At 48.0% G+C, this 20,113-nt stretch overlaps 1 protein-coding gene and 1 long non-coding RNA gene across 2 annotated transcripts in view; both read left to right on the plus strand.

Annotated features, from left to right (window-relative positions):
• Positions 1-4,554: 4,554 nt before the first annotated feature.
• LOC147650761 (uncharacterized) lies at positions 4,555-10,088 on the plus strand. The gene is made up of 10 exons (XR_015275782.1): positions 4,555-4,779; positions 5,126-5,197; positions 5,583-5,654; positions 5,857-5,928; positions 6,016-6,117; positions 7,074-7,258; positions 7,599-7,669; positions 7,973-8,074; positions 8,704-8,869; positions 9,402-10,088. It is a non-coding gene; the product is annotated as an uncharacterized LOC147650761 (long non-coding RNA).
• Positions 10,089-18,249: 8,161 nt separating this feature from the next.
• LOC147650762 (receptor expression-enhancing protein 3-like) overlaps positions 18,250-20,113 on the plus strand; it is a 28,551-nt gene continuing 26,687 nt past the window's right edge. The window contains exons 1-2 of the mRNA XM_086848859.1: positions 18,250-18,432; positions 18,547-18,780. Coding sequence (XP_086704985.1) covers positions 18,763-18,780 — 18 coding nt within the window. The 5' untranslated portion in view covers positions 18,250-18,432; positions 18,547-18,762. The remainder of the gene's footprint in view (positions 18,433-18,546; positions 18,781-20,113) is intronic.

The raw sequence follows: 20,113 nt of genomic DNA on the forward strand, positions 1-20,113 counted from the left end.
CCCCGGCTGCATTGCAGTGCCACTGAGCACCAAGAAGAAAAGGGCCTTTGTGAGATCAAGCAAACTTAACCCTCTGCCAGGACACAAATTTAGAGGGCAAAAAATTTTAAAACCCCACAGCATCAGCCACACTTCCCAATGAGAAGGGTTGGAACTCTCTGCCCCTCCACACTTCCCCAGCAGGTTTACAAAGGGAACTGGGATCTAAGCAGTGCCCTCTGAACCAAGAGAGCCAGCCTCCCTTCAGGGTGAGAAGCCACGGCCTCAGTTCTAGCCCCGGGTGCCTCCTGTGCCTCAGAGAATGGCTGTGGCTGTAAATGTGTGTTTGGCTGCAGCACAGGGCCAGGGTGAAGCTCGGCAGCCTCATCAGAGCCCACGGCCACGGCCCTTCCCTGCCGGAGCCCTCACCTGGCCCGGCCCGGCCCGGCCCGAGCAGCCCGGACTGGCCTCAAGGGATGGGCTCTGCCTGCCCGCTGTGCCCACAGGCCGGGCCCAAGGGCTCACAAGAGGCTTCCTCCCAGCTCTGCAAAACCTCAGCCAAGAGTGTCCCCTTTGCTGTGCTGAGAAGAGGAAAAACCCTCTCAATTTAACCCTGCTGCACACCTCCTGGGGGATCCCTGCACACCTTAGGAGAGAGACCAAATTAGCCCTGGGTGCCACATGAGGTGCAGGCCCAGTTGATGCCACTGAAGGAAATGTGCCCTCACAGCCCAGGGATGCTCAGCATGGGCTCCCCCAGCCCCTCGTGGCCCCACCACTGGTCATGGCAGCCCCTGCCTGGCTCCTGCCTGCCCACACCGTGGGCACAGCCCGCTGCTCCTGGACATGGAGCTCAGCTGGGGCTGGTGCCATGTGGGCTTTGCTGGTGGTACCAGCCAGACACTGAGGTGAAAGCTCCATCTCTTTATTGGAACAAAAACCATGGGCCAAGCCCTGCTCTGGTGGACAGGGGCTGCCCAATTTCAGTCCTGGCCAGGGACCAGGGCCAGGGGGCTCAGGGGTAGAGGCTCTCACTTTGCAGGTGTGGGTCTTGGGATGCCCTCAAGACAGGGATGGAGCCACAGCAGAGCAGAGGGAGACAGAGGTGAAGAGCGGGGATGACAGGTCAGCTTCTCAAGTGATTAAAGACTTTGGCTGCTCTTCTGAAGCTGCAGAGGTGCTCCTGTGGAGAGAGGAGGTGGCTGAGGCCCCCAGCTGCCGCTGGCACGCAGGGACCCTCCTGCACAGCAGGGCCCAGAGCGGCCAAGGCTCCCCAGCACGGCTGGAGCAGCTGGCACAGCTTGGCCCAGCTGGACAGCTGCCCCTCAAGGCCCCGGTGAGCAGGGGATGGCTCTGGGCAGGGTCCCTGGCCAGGAGCGGGCCCCAGAGCACCTCTGCCTTTCAAGGGCAATCTCGTCCCCACTCTTTCTCCTGCCCACCTTGCTTTGCCTCTGCCCGCTGCTCCTGGGGCTGCTCTTGGCCAGGCAGCCTCAGTGGGAGCCAGCACTGGCTGCAGCCCCAGCGGGCTCCCCAGGACAAGGCCCAGCAATTAAGAGGCCAATGAAAGCCCTGGGCAGCAGCAGAACTCTCAGCACAGTTATTTGGGCAACCAAGAACTAGCCAGAAGTGCACAGCAGCCTCACTGGGAATGTTTCCCGACTATGACCAGCCTTTCAAGAAGCTGTTTGAGGCCGAGATCAGCAAAACACTCACCCTTTTCTCTTCCAGCAATACCAGATTCCTGCATAGCACATCATCAGGAAAAGTGCTCTACCAGCCACAATGGCCATTAACTTAATCAAACCATGTGTTCCCTGGTAGAAAACTCTTCTCATGCTCTCCCAGATATTCTGAGCATGTCTTGTGGTGCCGGCTGCATCTGTGGGAGCAATGGGCAGCGTGAGCCTGTGCTGTGCTCCACTGCTGAGCTGGCAGCACGCTGGATACGGCCAGGATGTTCTCTGTTTCCCCCAGAGCTGGGGCCTGCAGGCACCTTGCCACCCCTTGGCACAGGCTGTGCCCCCCAACAAAGCCCAGAAGGCTGAGAGCAGAGCCCGGGGGAAGCACAGCTGATTTGGGCAGTGGCTCCTTCCAGGGACACGGGCCAGACCCTTCCCTGAGCAGCCACTGCAACTCCTGACTCTCCCTTCCCTGTGACAGCCCCACTAGCCCAAGGAGAAAAAAAACTGTCCAAAAGTTGCTTTGTTTATTCCCACTACCTGGAGGGTCCTGTATATAGTAATGGTCTTGAGGATCTGATTCTTTTCAATTTTTTTTTTTTTTTCTTGGTATTGAGACAGATGAGGCAGCCTTATTGTTTTTAGATTTGGTAGGGTTTTTTTCTTTTCTTAGTATGATTGTTTTCTTATAAATCCACATGTTAACTTATTTTGATTTAGATATTTTTGTTTCCTAAGCAAGTATTTTGACAATCTGTTGTTCACTTCTTGGTTAATGTTCTATCTATAAACAATTTTGACTCTGTTTTTATAGGAATAAAAAAGATCTCAGAAAGCTGTATTTTTAATTTTGTTCACATTCTCCCCGCTCCCAGCATTTACTATGATACTTTTGGAAACATCCCTGAGGATAGCTACAGTTATTTGGGAAATGCTTGGCTTAACCTGGGAAATGGATTATTATATTTGCTGCTCTAAACCTACATTGTTCCAAGCTTCGCAGCCACTGTCCTGATGGATACCTGTGTGAATTAAAACAATGTTTGTGAGGCAGCTGAAGAGCTCAGACTTCAGGGATTAAAATACCTTGGAGAAGGAGGAGGAGGAAAGGATAAAACAGCCTGTTTCCATGGCTGTTTTTTCATTTCTAGTATGCCAAAAGTATGGTAGGCTACACCTGTCTTCAAATGTCATTGAATTAGAGAAAAACTCTCTCCAAGGAAAATGATGCAACACTTTGCCTCACAATCCATCAGCCTTAATTACAGTGAGAGGTAGGTCTTAATTATAATCTGATTAGAGCAAACCAACATTGTGTGAATGGCAAGAAGAATTTGCTTGTCAACAGATGAATATGTCCCACTGAAGAATGAATAAATCTGCCTTTACTTGGAAGAAAGGAGACATGGAGCAATGCAGTATTTGGGGTTTATCCAGTGATAAATGGGGAAAGAAGCTGTAACAACTCACCTGTTTTACAGAACACAAGCACTGATACAGCAATAGTGCACCCACACTGAAGGGATCTTCAGAACATTGCTTTATTTCTTAACAAGGAATGGGCAGCAAAATGCTGGCATTTATCTGAACTGGAAGCCATGTTCCTCTCCTGTTTCTCCTTGAGCACACTGTTCTTTGCAGACTTCACTGTGCAGCCCATCAATCCTCTCTTGTCAAACAGCTAAATGGCACAACTACCAAAACACAGGTGCCAGCATCATCACCCCAGCATTATTCCAGCACTGCTCTGCTGGTGCACAGCAGCACAGAATGGCTTGGCTTGGAAGGGACATTTAAAGGCCATCTAGTCCAGTGCCCTGCAGTGAGCAGGGACACCTTTGGATCAGGTTGCTCAGAGCATGAGCTTGAATGTCAGCAGGTATGGATGCCCACCTCTCTGGGCAACCTGTGCCAGGGTTTCAAAACTCACAGTGTAAAAATCATCTTCATTATGTCTAGTCTGAATCTACTGTCTTTTAGATTGAAAACATTCCCCTCAGTCTTGTCACAACAGGCCCTACCAAAAATTCTGTGTATTGAGAGACCGCCAGCTATTCACCAGTCTTCACAGAAGTAATTGTGAATGCCGTTTATTTCTATCTTTAGCACACTTTTTTATAGGGTTTTACGGGGTCCACAGGCAGAGTAAGCTACTATTGGCTAACACACACAGTTTACTTTTTTTCTCCTACACACAAGGATATTGTTTTGCTCTACTCTCTCTTCTGCATGAAGGTTTCAAGGATTTTAGCCCTTAATATCACGACTTATTTCAAAGGCTGGTTTGTGCATACAGGCCTTTACTAATATATAAAATATAGCAACATCTGTGCTGTCTTTTTGACAAGCCCCCTTAAAGTACTGAAAGGTAGCAATCAGGTCTGCGTGGAGCCTTCCCTCTTCCAGGCTGAACACCCCCAGCTATCCCAGCCTGTCCCCAAAGCAGAGGGGCTCCAGCCCTCAGAGCATTTTGTCCCTCCTCTGGACTAGCTCCAACAGGACCATGTCCTTTCTGTGCTGGGCACCCAGACGTGGATGCAGTACTCCAGGTGGGCTTACACCAGAGCAGAGGGGTGGTGGAATCACCTCCTTCAAGCTGCTGGGCAGCCTCCTTTGGAGGCACATGGCTGGCTCATGTCCAGCCTCTCTCCTTGCAGCAGCCACAAGTCCTTCTCAGCAGGGCTGCTCTCCATCCCTTCATCCTTCAGCCTGTGAGATCAGCTGGGCTGGGACCTTGTCATAGCCCTTGGACAGAGCTGCTGGGCAGGATGAGCTCCCTAGTGAAGAAGGCAGTTCCCATTCCCCACACAATTCCACCCTGGCCATGAGGTCACAGCAGGCTCTGAGGTCACAGAGGTCCCAGAGCCCTGTGGTTGCACAGCACCACGAGGACCGAGCAGTCAGTCCTTGACCACGACTGTTGCGGCAGCAGCGGTGGTGGCAGCAGAGGTGCTGACATTGGGACAGCGGTGTCAGGACAGTGGTGGCAGCAAGAGCTGCAGGACTGGCAGAGGGCAAGGCACCATGGCCTTTGCTCTGCGCCTTCTCCTCCTGCTCCTCCTGGCAGTGGCCCTGCCTGACAGGGCTGCCCAGGCTGCTCCGCAGTGAGCACAGGGAACAGGTGAGCCTGCGGCCTGGCTTCCCTTTCCTGGGACAGCACTTCCTTCTCCCTGGGAAGAGTTGGGGATGGTTTTCCACGGGGCTTTAGGGAGGGTTTCTTCTGTGGGAGGGAGAGAGTCCCCAGTGGCCCTGGGCAGGTCCTGCTGCCTCTCCAGGGATGTTGCACAGGGCCTGCAAAGAGGGTGGAGAGTGACCAGAGCTCCTCAGGCCCCTCTGCAGCGTTGGCCATGTCCATTGACATCTGGCTCCCACAGCCTTACCCAAACCCTTTGCAGTGACCAGTTCCCTAAGGCAGAAGGGGATCCCAGCGCACCATGGCCATGGTTCTGATCTGTGCTCCCTTCTAGATTGGGATCATGACTTGCATTATTTGGGATCGCTGGTGAATGAGACTTTGAAAATCTCAGAGAATGCTGGAGGTAAGTTCTGAATTGCCACTTGTACTGACAGAATAATCTGTCAAGGTGAGAAGTGCTCACTTATGTGTCGTTTGCGTTAAGGACGCGTGAGGGTTAAAGGATCCTGGAAATTTTTCCCTGCTCCCTTCTGGAGCCCTGAGTGATCCCACAGCATTGCTGTCAGTGGGAGGAAGGAGCATTTAGCTGTCAATCTTTTTCCCATGTGCAATGCCAGTGTCTCCTTCCATGTGCTCTGTGCAGCCATGGAGAGGAGCAGAGAGGGAAAGGGCTGGGCCCAGGGCTGTGCCCCTGGGCTTTGCCTTGCGCAGCTCCTTTGCCAGCCCCAGAGAGCCTGAGGATCTCTTACAGATCCACGGGAGCTCTTCTGTCCTACCTTTTCTTGCAGCCAAGCCTCTTGCTGAAGGTGATCTGGCTTCCCAACCCACATCCAGGACTGAGGCTCTGGGAGATGGTGAGGGTAGGTGAAGGCCTTTCCCCCTGGGAGAGCTGCCAGCTCAGAGCCCAAAGCTCAGCCAGGGCAGCATCGCTGCAGGTGCCAGGACAGAGCCATGCACGTGTGTGCCCTCGCCCTGCGCTATCCCCTCACTTCTCCCATGGCTCAGTGCTGCCTGTGCAGATGAGCAGAGATGACAGAAGCTTCTGTGGCTGTTGAGTTACAGGTGTGTCTGCAGGGAGGACTTTCCCAGCTCCTGGGTTGGTAACTGTACGCAAGCCTGGCTCCCATTGCAGGGGTGAGTGGTGTGTCCCTCCTGACCCCACAGGCTGAGCACTGGTTTTCTGGGATCCATTCCTGCAAAGGGGAACTATTTTCTCTTAAGGTGCTCCAAGTGGAAAGAACAAAGCTACAGGACACCAGAAACCCCATGTGCCATTGAAACCCATGAGGCAAATGCTAAAGAAAATGCTGCAGGGAGGACAAGGTGGGTCCATGCCCCTCAGCCTTCTTTGACTCAGCAGCCAGGGGCTTTCTTTGCATAGCAGCAAGCGGATCCATGGCAGCCTCGCTGCCACACTGTTGCTTTCCTGGCCTGCAGGGCTGTTTCCCAACCTGGCCTGGCTGCTGCTTCTCCCCAGCCTCTGCAGGAAGGCATTTGGCATCAGCAGGCAGGGAGCCCAAAGTGCAGCAAGGGTCATGCTCACACTGAGATCCCCTGCAATTTCTCGGTCCCCAGGTAGATCAGAAAGGGCAGCTGTTTTGATGAGGTTAGGCCTTGGCCAATGCCAAAAAATTTTCAGGGATTCCTGATTCTTAACCATGCCTTTGACAAGCATTGCCTCCTGAAGTTTCCCCAGTGGGGAATGGTTCCATCTGATCCAGCTGCCCCTTTCTGCAGAAGTGGACAGAGCAGCTGTGCTGAAGGCAGCATTTCCCAGAGGAAGCAGTGGCCCATGGGCAGCCTCTGCTGCAGGAAGGGAGGCCATGCCAGGCACAGTCCCAGGAGGTAATTGCTGTGCCTCTGGGCCTGAGCCCTGCTGAGGCTTGAGCTGCCATCTCTGCTGCTTGGCAGTGCAGGCACAGCCTGGACAAGACCGGCACAGCCCAGAGGAATTATCCCCAGCAGGCTCAAGGCACTCTGCTACTGAGCAGTCCTGCTGAGGTCCCTCCATGGGAGACACGTCCCAAAACCTGACAGGGACTGAAAAGGGGTACCCATGGTGGGGAATGGGTAGAGGGGGCGGAAGGGAGGGAGTTTTGTCTGAGAGAACCCACAGGACCCTTGCTCTGGCCCTCCCACCTCCCCTGGGATGTTGCACAGGGACTGCAAAGAGGGTGGAGAGTGTCCAGGATCCAGCCCAGAGCTCCCCAGGCCCCTCTGCAGCTTTGGCCATGTCCATTGACATCTGGTACTCACGATCTAACTCAAACTCCTTGCAGTGCCCAGTTCCCTAAAGCAGAAATGGATCCCAGCGCACCATGGAGGTGGTTCTGATCTGTACTGGCTTCTAGACTGGAATCAGGACATGGATTATCTGGAGGCCCTGCTAGATGACAGCTGGAAAGTCTTGGAGAATGTTGGAAGCAAGTTCTCAATGTGCTTTTCCTGATGGAATAATGTCAAGGTGGCAAGAGCTCACTCATGTGCCATATCCCTTAACATAATCTCAGGGCTGAAGGATTCTGGAAGGCTTGCCCTGCTCCCTTCTGGAGCCCTGAGTGATCCCACAGCATTGCTGTCAGTGGGAGGAAGGAACATTTAGCTGTCAATCTTCTACCTGTGTGCAATGCCAATGTCTCCTTCCATGTGCTCTGTGCAGCCACGGAGAGGAGCAGAGAGGGAAGGGGCTGGGCCCAGGGCTGTGCTCCTGGGCTGTGCCTTGCACAGCTCCTTTGCCAGCCCCAGAGAGCCTGAGGATCTCTTACAGATCCACGGGAGCTCTTCTGTCCTACCTTTCCTTGCAGCCAAGCCTCTTGCTGAAGGTGATCTGGCTTCCCAACCCACATCCAGGACTGAGGCTCTGGGAGATGGCGAGGTAGGTGAAGGCCTTTCCCCCTGGGAGAGCTGCCAGCTCAGAGCCCAAAGCTCAGCCAGGGCAGCATCGCTGCAGGTGTCAGGACAGAGCCGTGCACGTGTGTGCCCTCGCCCTGCATGATCTCCTCACTACTGCTCAGTATTGGCAGCTTTTTGGAGGAGGGAGGGCCCTGGCCCTGGCCCAAAAGCCAAGGCATTTTTTGAACCTTATCCCCGTATTTGACAAGCATGAGGTCCTGAAAATGCCAGCACCCAAATTAAGAACTTTTCCATCTGATTCAGCTGTGTCTCTTCCTTTCTCAAGGGATGGACCAAAAGACCATGCAGGTGGAGACGTTTCCCAGAGGAAGCACTGGCTCATTGGCAGGAAAGAAGGCGATGCCAGGCACAGGCCCAGACACAGGAGGTAATTGCTGTGCTGGGCTCAGCCCTTGGTGGGGCTGTGCGCCAGCAGCTCTTCCCCTAGGGCTGGCCCTTGCATGACCCAGCAGCAGCCAAAGCTGGAGGCACCTCGGCTTCCAGGCCTCTGGAGCTCATTTCCAGCTCCTGGGAAATGGGACTTATGCACCAACATCTATCCGACTGCAGCTGCTCCCAGAGGTAGCCATGAGCGCCCAGAGGCTCAAGGCACAGGAGCAGCCCCGAGCGGGAGCCCTGCCACGAGCCCAGGGCCACAGCCAGCCCTGGCTCCCAACTGGGCAGGGGCTGCACTGGCCCCTGACAGGGCCTGGCTCTGTCCCCTTGGGCTGGGGGAGATGTCATGGAGAAGGGAGCGTCAGGGGTGGCAGTGGCTGCTCAGGGATGGGTTTGGCCCGTGTCCCTGGAAGGAGCCACTGTCCAAGCAGCTGTGCTGCCCCCGGGCTCCGCTCTCAGCCTTCTGGGCTTTGTTGGGGGGCACAGCCTGTGCCAAGGGCCAACAAGGTGCCTGCAGGCCCCAGCTCTGGGGGAAACAGAGAACATCCTGGACATACCCACCATGCTGCCAGCTCAGCAGCGCAGCACAGCACGGGCTCTCACTGCCCATTGCTCCCACAGATGCAGCTGGCACCACAACATGTGTTCCCAATTCCCAGAAGGGCATCGGAAGAGGTTTCTGTCAGGGAACACGCTTTTGGCCAGAAGTAATGGCAGGCCTGATTTGTTTGGTGCATTTATTCGTTTTATATGGTGCTGGAATCTGGTATTGCTGGAAGAGAAAACAGTGAGTGTTTTGTTCATCTTTCCCTCAAACAGCTTCTTTTGAAAGTCTATTGTAGAATAGAAACATTCCCAGTGAGTCTGCTGTGGACCTGTAGATAGTCAGTGGTTGTCCAAATAACTCTCCTGAGAGTTCTGCTGCTGCCCAGGGCTTTCATTGGCCTCTTAATTGCTGGGCCTTGTCCTGGGGAGCCCGCTGGGGCTGCAGCCAGTGCTGGCTCCCACTGAGGCTGCCTGGCCAAGAGCAGCCCCAGGAGCAGCGGGGCAGAGGCAAAGCAAGGTGGGCAGGAGAAAGAGTGGGGACGAGATTGCCCTTGAAAGGCAGAGGTGCTCTGGGGCCTGCTCCTGGCCAGGGACCCTGCCCAGAGCCATCCCCTGCTCACCGGGGCCTTGAGGGGCAGCTGTCCAGCTGGGCCAAACTCTGCCAGCAGCTCCAGCCATGCTGGGGAGCCTTGGCCGCTCTGGGCCCTGCTGTGCAGGAGGGTCCCTGCGTGCCAGCGGCAGCTGGGGGCCTCAGCCACCTCCTCTCTCCACAGGAGCGCCTCTGCACCTCCAGATGTCCTGCCAAACACGTTAGTCTGGGAGACCTGCACCCGTCTTCCTCCATCACCAAACCAGTGTCCGTTGTCCCTGCCACAGCTGCATTATCAGCTTATTGCTGTGCCGCCACCACCCAGAACAGGACCCTCTGTCCCTGCAGGTGCTGGCCCTGGTGCCTGGCCAGGCCTGAATGTGGGCCCCTCCTGCCAGGGAAGGGCTTGAGCAACACCTTTGGGCTTCTGCTCTGGGCTCTGGCTGGTACCACCAGCACTGGCACAGCTGCTTGGCTGGCCACAGCCTTGGCTGGACAGGCAGCAGCCGGGCATGAGGCACCATGTTGTCTTTGTTTTTCATTTGTAGAAATTAGAAATTTTTAGAACTCTTTAGAATTATTATTGGTAGAAAGTAATCCCCAAATGATTCTTTCACAGTTTCCATAGTTGTTTATGTTTTTTCAAAGGGGTTTTAGAATTCTGAAAAGGTGACCTCATTTTGTCTTTGCTTTTCATTTTTAGAAATTTGAAATTTTTAGAAATATTTAGAAATATTTTTTGTAGAAAGAAATCTACAAACATTTCTTTTCCATTTCCATAGCAGTTCAGGGCTTTTCAAGGTAGTTTTAGAATTCAGAAAAACTTGGAACATTTTTACACTTCTAGAATAAAAACTGAAATTGCATTCAATTGGTAATCTTTATTCTAGGAAGAACTAAGACACCCCAAAACACCCAGCCTACTGGAGAGGCTCTTTTCCCGCTGGAGATTTGTACCTCGTCTCAGCAACTAACCTAAGACCTTTTCCCAGATATTTTTCAGGACTTTTGACAAGCTCCCCTCTTAGTGTTCAGAGGGAATCTTTGAGCACAGTGAGAATCTCCCGCTGTGCAGGAGGGTCCCTGTGCCAGCTGCAGCTGGGACCTCAGCCATCTCCTCTCTCAATAGGTGCCCCTCTGCAGCTTCACAAGAAAGGCCAAACACCTCCCTCAGGGACACCTGCACCACACATTTCACATCTCCATGCCCATGCCCAATGTCCCTGTCACAGCTGCATTACCAGCTTGCTGCTGTGCAGATGCTGCCACCACCCAAAGCAAGGCCCTGTGTCCAGAAGGGACCCACCCTGCTCTGTGGCCTGGGCTGAAGGTGGGTCCCTCCTGCCAGGGCAGGGCCCAGCACAGCTCTTCTGCTCCAATAAAGAGATGGAGATCTCACTCACGTGTCCAGCTGGTACAACCAGCAAAGCCCACACAGCACCAGCCCTGGCTGAGCCCCATGTCCAGGAGCAGGCAGGACTGACCAGAATGTGGGTAGCAGGAGCCAGGCAGGGGCTGCTGTGACGAGCAGCGGGGCACTGAGGGGCTGGGGGAGTCCATGTTGATTGTCCCTGGGATGAGGGCACATTTCCTTCAGTGGCATCACCTGGGTCTGGACCTCCTCTAGTGCCATGCCCAGGAAAAGAGGAAACCATCAAGAGCATCTCCCAGGACACCGCCTGACCAGCAATGTCAGCAGGCAAAACCAAGGTTTTGTTTAGCAATGACCCTTTGAAGAAGTCAAAGATTGATAGTCAGGGCAGTCCAGTAGTACAGATGGGAGTACTTCCCTCTGGGAAGGGGCTCCTGTCACTTCACAGTCTCCATCCCCCGCCGGGAACCGCAGAACTCTGGCCAGCCCGGCTCCCCCTGTGCCCTTGTCCGGCCTGGGGGGGAGGAGGATGAACCGGAGTCCTGTGACCTCTTCAAAAGCCAGAAACCAAAGAGAAAGAGGAATTCCTGGGATTAAGGTTTAAAGGGTGGTGTTCACAGGTTGATGTCACTCTTCAATGGTTAAAACTACTGTCAGTTCTCAGAAATGGCCAGTTAGTGGCCAGGAGGAAAACCTCCCATCAGCCTCCAGCAACCTTAACTTCCATAGCTGTTTCTCTTTTTTTTAAATGTCAATATATCAAACACCACAGCAGTGAGAGCCCCAATTTCCTTCTCCCTCTTACACCTGTCGTGGTTTTAAAGCATTAGTTAAAAAATCACTGGAAAACTTATTCATTTCTTGCTGAGAGATGTGGATTATGAGAAGGGGAAAAGATGCTTAAAATTTAAAAGGAATAGAGTAAGTGTCGTGGTTTTAAAGCAGTAACTAAAAAATTACTAGAAAACTCACTTATTTCTTGCTGTGAGATATGGATTAGAACAAGAGCAAAACAGGTTTAAAACTTAAAAGGAAAAAATAAAGTTTATTAACAAAACTACAAGAATAAGAACACCAGAATAAACCTCCAGAAAACCTTTTTATCCCCTGCTACCCAACCATTCTCTTGTTCCCATGACAACATTGAGACAAAAAGCTTTGGAACTTTGGTGTTTAAAACAGTCCCAATTCCTGCTAGAGTCTTTTCATCAGTCTTTGTATAGTAACAGAAGTCTTCTTCTGCTAATCTCTGGAGTTTCTCACAAGAAAACCATTTCTGTTATAGCTTTCTATTTCTCTGATACCAGCTGCCCAGAAAAAAATCTGTCATCAGTCCACTCCTCTCATTTCACATCACTTTGAGGTGTGTATGGGTCAATGAGTCTAGGGATGTCATTTTTAAGGATGAGTTATTCAAAGGCAAAAGTTCTCTTCACCTGTCTCTGTGAGCTTCCCTGGAAACAGAAGTTTTCTCTGCCTCTACAGTGGCCCCAAATCTGCAACTATTACTTCTCCCCACTCTGTTAAAGCACCTCACTGTATCACAATTACTCCACCTTTTGCTCAAAATCCACACTTTGAACACTCCATTCCTGCCCAATATACTCTGTCATGAATTAAAGGAGTTTTTTCAAGACCTTATTGTCCATCTCCATAGCTTTAACAGAAAAATAATTCAGCTTAATTAAAGCATCTCCTTATTCTCCACCTCTTCTGAAGCTTAATTCTTTTCTTTACTGTCTCTAATAGTTTATAAAGTCTCTTTACATGTTGATTACTCTCTTTTTTTCTCTCTGGGTAAAAGGATTAATCTGCAAGTCTCATCTGTGTAATGAAAAGGTTAAAATCTTGCCCAGGCTTTGTAGATGGTTCTGTGATCTCTGCCGGAGCAGCGGCTGGAGCTGTCTGCGATGGAAGATTCTTCATGGCTGCTCTGGAGAGTGCGGCCACTGTCTCAGCCCGCCACAGGTCAAGAGCTTTTTCTTTCTTTCCTCGGCAGTCTGTGGTGAATTCAGTCCCAGCAAAAACTGCAGCCGAGCCAGGGACCGGCCTGGCCTGACCAGAGCCCAGGGCAAGCCCCGCAGGCCCCATCTCCCGGCCGGGAGCTGCGGCAGGCCCAGCCCGGTCCCTGCCCGGGCCGCATGGGCTGGGCCAGGGACGGGAAGCCAGCTGGAGCTGAGTTACCTTTCACAGCCAGGAAACAAAGAGACAAAGAAATTCCCAGCCTTAGGGCTTAAGGTGCTGTTCACAGGTTGATCTCACTATTCAATGGTTAAAACTGCTGTCAATTCTTAGAAATGGCCAGCTGTTGGCTAGGAGAAAAACTCCCATCAGCCACCAGCGCTTTTAACTTCCTTAGGTGTTTCTCTTTGTTTTCTTCAATGCCAATCTATCACAAAACGCTACCAAATTCCAGAAACATCCTGCAAAATCTACCAAAAATCCACAAAATTCCAGAAATATCCCTCAAAATTCTTCATCTCTCCTCAAAATCCCACAAAATCCCATAAAATCCCACAAAATTCCAGAAATATCCCACAAAATTCCCTAAATCTTCTCAAAACTCTACCAAATTCCAGCAACATCCCACATAAACTCCACAAATGTTCACAAAATCTAAGCAAAAACCCTCAAAATTTTTCAAGTCTCCTCAAAATCCCACAAAATCCCATAAAAATCCCACAAAATTCCAGAAACATCCCACAAAATTCCCTAAATCTTCTCAAAATCCCACAAAATTATTGAAAAGCCTTAAAATATTCCAGAAAAAATCCCTCAAAATGCTTCAAATCTCCTCAAAATCCCACAAAATCCCATAAAAATCCCACAAAATTCTAGAAAAATCCCACAAAATTCCCACAGCTCCTAAAAATCCCACAAAATTCTTTAAACGCCTTAGAATATTCCAGCAAAAATCCCACAAAATTCCCTAAGTCTTCTCAAAGCCCTACGAAAATCCAGAAACATCCCACAAAATCTCTACATATGTCCACAAAATTCAAGAAAAATCCTACAAAATTCCCTAACTCTCCTCAAAACCGCAAAAAATCTCCATAAATGTCCACAAAATTCCTAAAACATCTCACAAAATCTCCACAAATTTCCACAAAATCTAAGAAAAGTCCCTCAAAATTCTTCAAATCTCCTCCAAATCCCACAAAATTCTTGAAATCCACACAAAATTCCAGGAAAATCCAACAAAATTCCCTAAATCTTCCGAAAACTCTACCAACATACAGAAACATCCCACAAAATCTACACAAATGCCAACATCATTCTTGAAAAATCTCACAAATTTCCCTAAATCTCCTCAAAATCTCACAAAATTCTTAAAAAGCCTTAGAATATTGCAGAAAAAAATCCCAAAAAATTCCCTAAACCTTCTCAAAACCCTACGAAAATTCCAGAAATATCCTGCAAAATCTACACAAAAATCCACAAAATTCCAGAAAAATCCCACAAAATTCTTTAAATCTTTTCAATATCCCACAAAATCTACACAAAAAATCACAAAATTCCAGAAACATACCACAAAATTCCCTAAATCTTCTCAAAATTCTACCAAATTCCAGAAACATCCTACAAAATGTCCTCAAATATCCACAAAATTCAAGAAAAATCCCACAAAATTCCATAAATCTCCTCATTATCTTACAAAATTCCTGAAACATACAACAAAATCTCCACAAATTCCCACGAAATTCCAGAAAAAACCCACAAAATTCCCTAAATCTCCTCAAAATCCCACAAAATTTTTGAAAAGCCCCACAGAATTCCAGGAAAATCCCACAAAATTCCCTAAATCTTCTCAATATCCCCCAAAATTCCAGAAACATCCCACAAAACCTTCAAAAATTTCCACAAAATCTAAGAAAAATCCTTCAAAATTCTTCCACTCTTTTCAAAATCCCTCAAAATTCTTGAAAAGCCCCACAAAATGCCAGAAAAATCCCACAAAATCCTTAAGTCTTCCCAAACCTCCACCAAATTCCAGAAACATCCTACAAAATATTCCCAATATCCCTCAACATTCCAGAAATATTCCACAAAATCTTTACAAATCCCACAAAATTCCCTAAATTTTCTCAAAACCTGACCAAATTCTGGAAACATCCCACAAAATCTCAACAGATTTCTACAAAATCTAACAAAAATCCCTCAAAATTCTTCAAGTCTTCTCAAAATCCAAAAAAATTCAAGGAAAAGCCCACAAAATTCCCTAAATGTTCTCAAAAACCTACCAAATTCCAGAAACATCTCACAAAATCTTCACAAATGTCCACAAAATTCCAGAACAATCCCACAAAATTCACACAGGTCCTGAAAATCCCACAAAATTCTTTAAAAGCCTTAGAATATTCCAGAAAAAATCCCACAAAATTCCCTAAATCTTCTCAAAACCCTACGAAAATCCAGAAACATCCCACAAAATGTCCTCAAATGTCCATAAAATTCCAGAAAAATCCCGCAAAATCATCATCAATTCCCACAAAATCTAAGAAAAGTCTCACAAAATTCTTCAAGTCTCCTCAAAATCCCACAAAATTCCAGAAACATATAACAGAATTCTTAAAAATTTCTTAAAATCTCACAAAGTTCCAGAAACATCTCACAAAACCTCCACCAATTCCCTCAAAATATAAGAAAAATCCCTCAAAATTCTTCAAATCTCCTCAAAATCGTACAAAATTTCAGAAAAATTCAGAAAATTCCAAAAAAATCCCATGAAATTCTAGAAGCATTCCACAAAATTATTTAAATTTTCTCAAAATCCCACAAATCTCCAGAATAATCCCACAAGATTCCATAAATCTTCTCAAAACCCTACCAAATTCTAGAAACATCCCACAAAATCTCAACAAATTTCCACAAAATTTAAGAAAAATCTCATTAAATTCTTCAAGTCTCCTCAAAATCCCACAAAATTCCAGAAAAATCCCACAAAATTCCAGTAAAATCTGATGAAATTGTTGGCATTCAGGAACACACATAATTTTTTCCCATGGCTGCTGTGGGGAGTGTGGCCATTATCTGAGCACAAAGCTGCAAGCTGCTATCTTTCCCTGCCTTTAGTGGCAGCCTGTGGTGAAACTGAGCAGCGGCACAAAGTGCAGGCCAGGCAGGGAGCGGCCTGGCCCGGCAGCCCCGCTGTGCAAGGCCCAACCAAGCCTCTGAGAAGGGGCTCCTGGCACTTGCCAGTCTCCATCCTCCCCGGGAAGCGCAGAGCTGCGGCCAGCCCCGCTCCCCTCCCGTGGGCCTTGGCTGGCCTGGGGGGAAGGAGGCTGAAGCGGAGCCCTGCTACCTCTTCAAAAGGCGCAAAGCAAAGAGAGCCAAGAGAAATTGCCGGCCTTAGGTCTTCAAGTGCTGTTCCCAGCTTGATGTCACTTTTCAATGGGCAAAACTGCTGGCACTTCTCAGCAATGGCCTCTTATGGGCCAGGAGAAAAACACCTCTCAGCCTCCAGCACCTTCAACTTCCTTAGGTGTTTCTCTTCGTTTTCTGAAATGCAAACCCATCACATGTGGGATTTTGAGAAAATGTAGGAAATTTTGTGGGATTTTTGTGGAAGTTGCTGGAATTTCTCTGGAATTTTTTTTTATTTTTGTGGAATTTTGTGGATTTTTTCTGGAATTTTGTGGAATATTGCAGAGATTTAGGGAAATTTGTGGAAGATTTCTGGGATTTTGTGGGATTTAGAGGTGATTTAGGGAATTTTGTTGTGGTTTTTTTGTAGAATTTTGTGGATTTTTTCTAAAATTTTGTGGGATTTTGAGAAAATTTAAAGTATTTTGTGGGATTTTTTATCTGGATTTTTCTAGATTCTATTAAAATTTGAAGAATTCTGTGGGATTTTCGTAAATTAACGTGGGATTTTTGTGTCATTTTATCAGATTTTACTGCAATTTTGTGGATTTTTTGTGGAATTTTGAACATTTTCTGTGGAATTTTGTGGGATTTTGAAGAGAATTAAGGAATTCTGTGAGATTTTCCTAGATTTTTGTGGAGCTTTTCCAGAATTTTGTGGGATTTTTCTTGAATCTTGTGGAAATTTGGGGAGATTTTGAGATGGTTCTTGAATTTTGTGGGATTTTTGTGGGATTTTGTGGAATTTGTGGAATTTTGAGAAAATGTAAATATTCTTGTGGAATTCTTGTAGAATTTTGTAGGTTTTTTAAAAATTTTATTCAATTTTGAGAAAATTTAGGAAATTTCAAGGAATTTTGAGGTGATTTGGGAAACCATGGGATTTTTCTGAAATTTTGTGGAATTTTGGGGAGATTTAGGGAATTTCATGGAATTTTTCTGGAATTTTGTGGGATTTTGTAAAGATGTGGGGAATTTAGTGGGATTTTTCTGGAACCTTGAAGGATTTTTCTGGAATTTTGTGGATTTTTTCTGGAATTTTGTGGGTTATTTCTGGCCGTCTGTGGAAACTGGAGGAGATCTTGTGGTATAGTTCTGGAATTTGGTGGGATTTTGAGTAGATTTAGTGAATTTTGTGAAGTTTTTCTGGAATTTTGTGGGAATGTAAGGTTATTTAGAGAATTTAGTGAAGTTTTTTTGTAGAATTTTGTGCATTATTTGTGGAATTTTATGAAAGTTTTCAGGAATGTTATGGAATTTTCTGAAATTTTGTGTGATTTTGAGGAGATTTCAAGAATTTTGAGGGATTTATATTGGATGTTGTGGGAATTTGAGGAGATTTAGGGAATTCTGTTGGGGTTTTTTGTGGAATTTTGTGCATTTTTTCTAGAATTTTGTGGGATTTAAAGTAAAAATTAAAGAATTATGAGATTTTTCATTAATTTTTGTGGAATTCTTTAGGAATTTCGTGGATTTCTTCTGAAATTTCATGGATTTTTTTCTGCAATTTTTGGGATTTTAAAAAAAATTTAGGGAATTTTATGGGATTTTTCTGCCATTTTGTGGGATTTTTGTGGGAATTTTGTCAGATTTTACTGGAATTTTGTGGGATTTTTTTATTAATGGAGAAGACAATAGATATTTGTCCAAACCTCCTTTCAAACAACAAAACTTGGGTTAGCACGACAGAAAAGAAGAAAAGAAAATCTTCGCCAGTTAGAACAGAGCCAGAGTCCCACCATTTCCCCCTCCACTTTTCTTTCTTTTCTACATTTAGAGGCAAAGCTTCCATCTCCAAAAGCTTCCATCTCCCACTTCCTGATGTAGCCATTTGCTACCCTTTAGCCTTGACTGCCAAGCATCGGACTGCTGTCTATGTGGGGCTGGGGATGCTCAGCCTGGAAAGAGAAGGGGCTGGCGAGGCCTCCCTGCAGCTCTAGGAAAGATGGGCACAGAGAGGAGAAGCCTTTCAACTGCAGGAGTGAGCTTGAAGTTGGATCTAATGAAGCTGCTCATTTCCACTCCGGCTGCTGGGGCACTGGCCCAGGCTGTGCACAGAGGCTGGGGATGCTCCATCCTTGGCAACATCCAAGGCCAGCTGGGAGCAGGGCTCTGAGCAACATATTCTGGGGGAAGATTGCTCCGCTTGGAACAAGGTGGTCTTTAGGGTCCCTTCCAAGCCCAGCCACCCAGGGATTCCGTCATTCATTCTACGGTCTCTGTTGTCCACTTCAGCCTGGGCCTGGGCTCCTGGCAGTGATGTCACAGTGCACGCTCCAGCTAGAACTTCCAGCATCCAGCAACTGCCACAACACAACCCTTGGCTCCTTGTGTCACAACGCTCTTCTCCGTGCTCCAAGCCTACCCCTGTCACCTTGCTGCCGCCTGCTCCCTGATTGCCCCAGCAGTCCCCAAAGCTCGCCATTGTGTGCATTTTCTTCTCCATCCCTGCACGATGTCGGCATTTGCTCCAAAGAAGGTATGGTGTGACTATTCCACAGAGGTGGACACCCCGCAGCTGCCGGGGTGGGCTGGAGCTGCGTGGGACAGTGTGGGAAAGGGACCCCACTCGGAGATTTTGCTACCTCTGCAGTCTGCCACAGAGAGAGAGGAGGAGATGGAGATTGATACACCAATGAATAGTGAAGAGAGAATGGAAGTGGATGGAGAGAACAGTGGAGATGAAGAGATGGACGTAGATGTGGATGAGACAGAAGAAGAAATGGAGGTGGAAATGCAAGACGATATTGAGGAGATGGAAATTGATCTAGAAGACGAGGAGGAGGACATGGTTTTGGGATGAAGACCGATGCCAACAGCAGAACAGGCAGGTGCTCCCCACGGGCAGAGTGGGTCCCCTGCTGCCAGGCTGGGGCTGGGCTGGGCACTCCCTGCTCAGGGACACGCTAGCCCATGCTAGCATGCACTGGATTCTGGTGGCCATCCCTGGCCAGGCCTGGGCTTGCTTTGGGCCACACAAGCCCTGTTCCAGTGCCTGGGCCACAGCCCCCAGCCCCAGCCAGGCTCCCTTCTGGCAGCAGAGTCCCACTGGGCCAGTGTCCCAGCCCGGCAGCACATGGAACACCCCTCCATGCCTGACTGCACTGACCGTGCTACTTGTTTTTCTTCCAGGACAGAGGCACATCCCAGACAGAGATGGCACTCATCTGCCATATACCATATACGTTTTAGACTTGTTGTGTTCAGAGAGATGTTTTAGAGTTTGCTGTAGTGTTGTGTAAATATGTTTCATATAGTTTTGTTAGGTATGTTCTTAGGTAAATAGGTTCTAGAGTTTGTTGTTGTTGTTGTTGTTGTTACCAATATTCTGACAATGTAAATATGTGGTGTAGTTCATTCTTGTTCCTTTTCTTCTACAAATAAACGTTCTTTGTTTTTCACACCCCAGTTCTCTTTGCATTTTCTTCGGGCACATTTGCAAAGTTGTGGATTGTTTTGGGAACAATGTTTTCAGGACTCTAAAAAGAATATCAAAACTGCTCTGCCACACTCTCAGCTCTTGCAGCCCCAAAAAGCACTGGCTGTCTTTGCTCACAGAATCACAATTGTGGTGGCTTTCAAGAATTTTGTGGGAGTTTTCTTGAATTTTGTGGAAATTTCTTGAGATTTTGTGAGATGTTTCTGGAATTTGGTGGGATATTGAGGAAATTCAGTGAATTTTGAGGGATTTTTCTGGAATTTTATGGAAATTGTTGGAGATTTGTGGGATGTTGCAGGAATTTGGTAGGGTTTTGAGAAGATTTAGGGAATTGTGTGGGGCTTGTACAGAATTTTGTGGGATTTGGAGGAGACCTGAAGATTTTGGAGGGAATTTTCTTAGATTTTGTGGAAATTGGTGGAGATTTTGTGAGATGTCTGTGGAATTTTGTAATGTTTTGAGAAGATTTAGGGAATTTTGTGGCATTTTACTGCAATTTTGTTCGGGCTTTTCCAGAATTTTTGGTGATATTGAGGAGAATTTGTGAGATGGTTCTGGAATTTTGTGGGATTTTTGTGGGATTTCGAGGAGACTTGAAGAATTTTTAGGGATTTTTCCTAAATGTTGTGGAAATTGCTGGAGATTTTGTGAGATGTTGCAGGAATTTGGTTAGGTTTTGAGAAGATTTAGGGAATTTTGTGGGATTTTCGTGGAATTTTGA

The sequence above is a fragment of the Cyanistes caeruleus genome, chromosome 13, assembly GCF_971803275.1.
Source record: "Cyanistes caeruleus chromosome 13, bCyaCae1.hap1.1, whole genome shotgun sequence".
NCBI lineage: Eukaryota > Metazoa > Chordata > Aves > Passeriformes > Paridae > Cyanistes > Cyanistes caeruleus.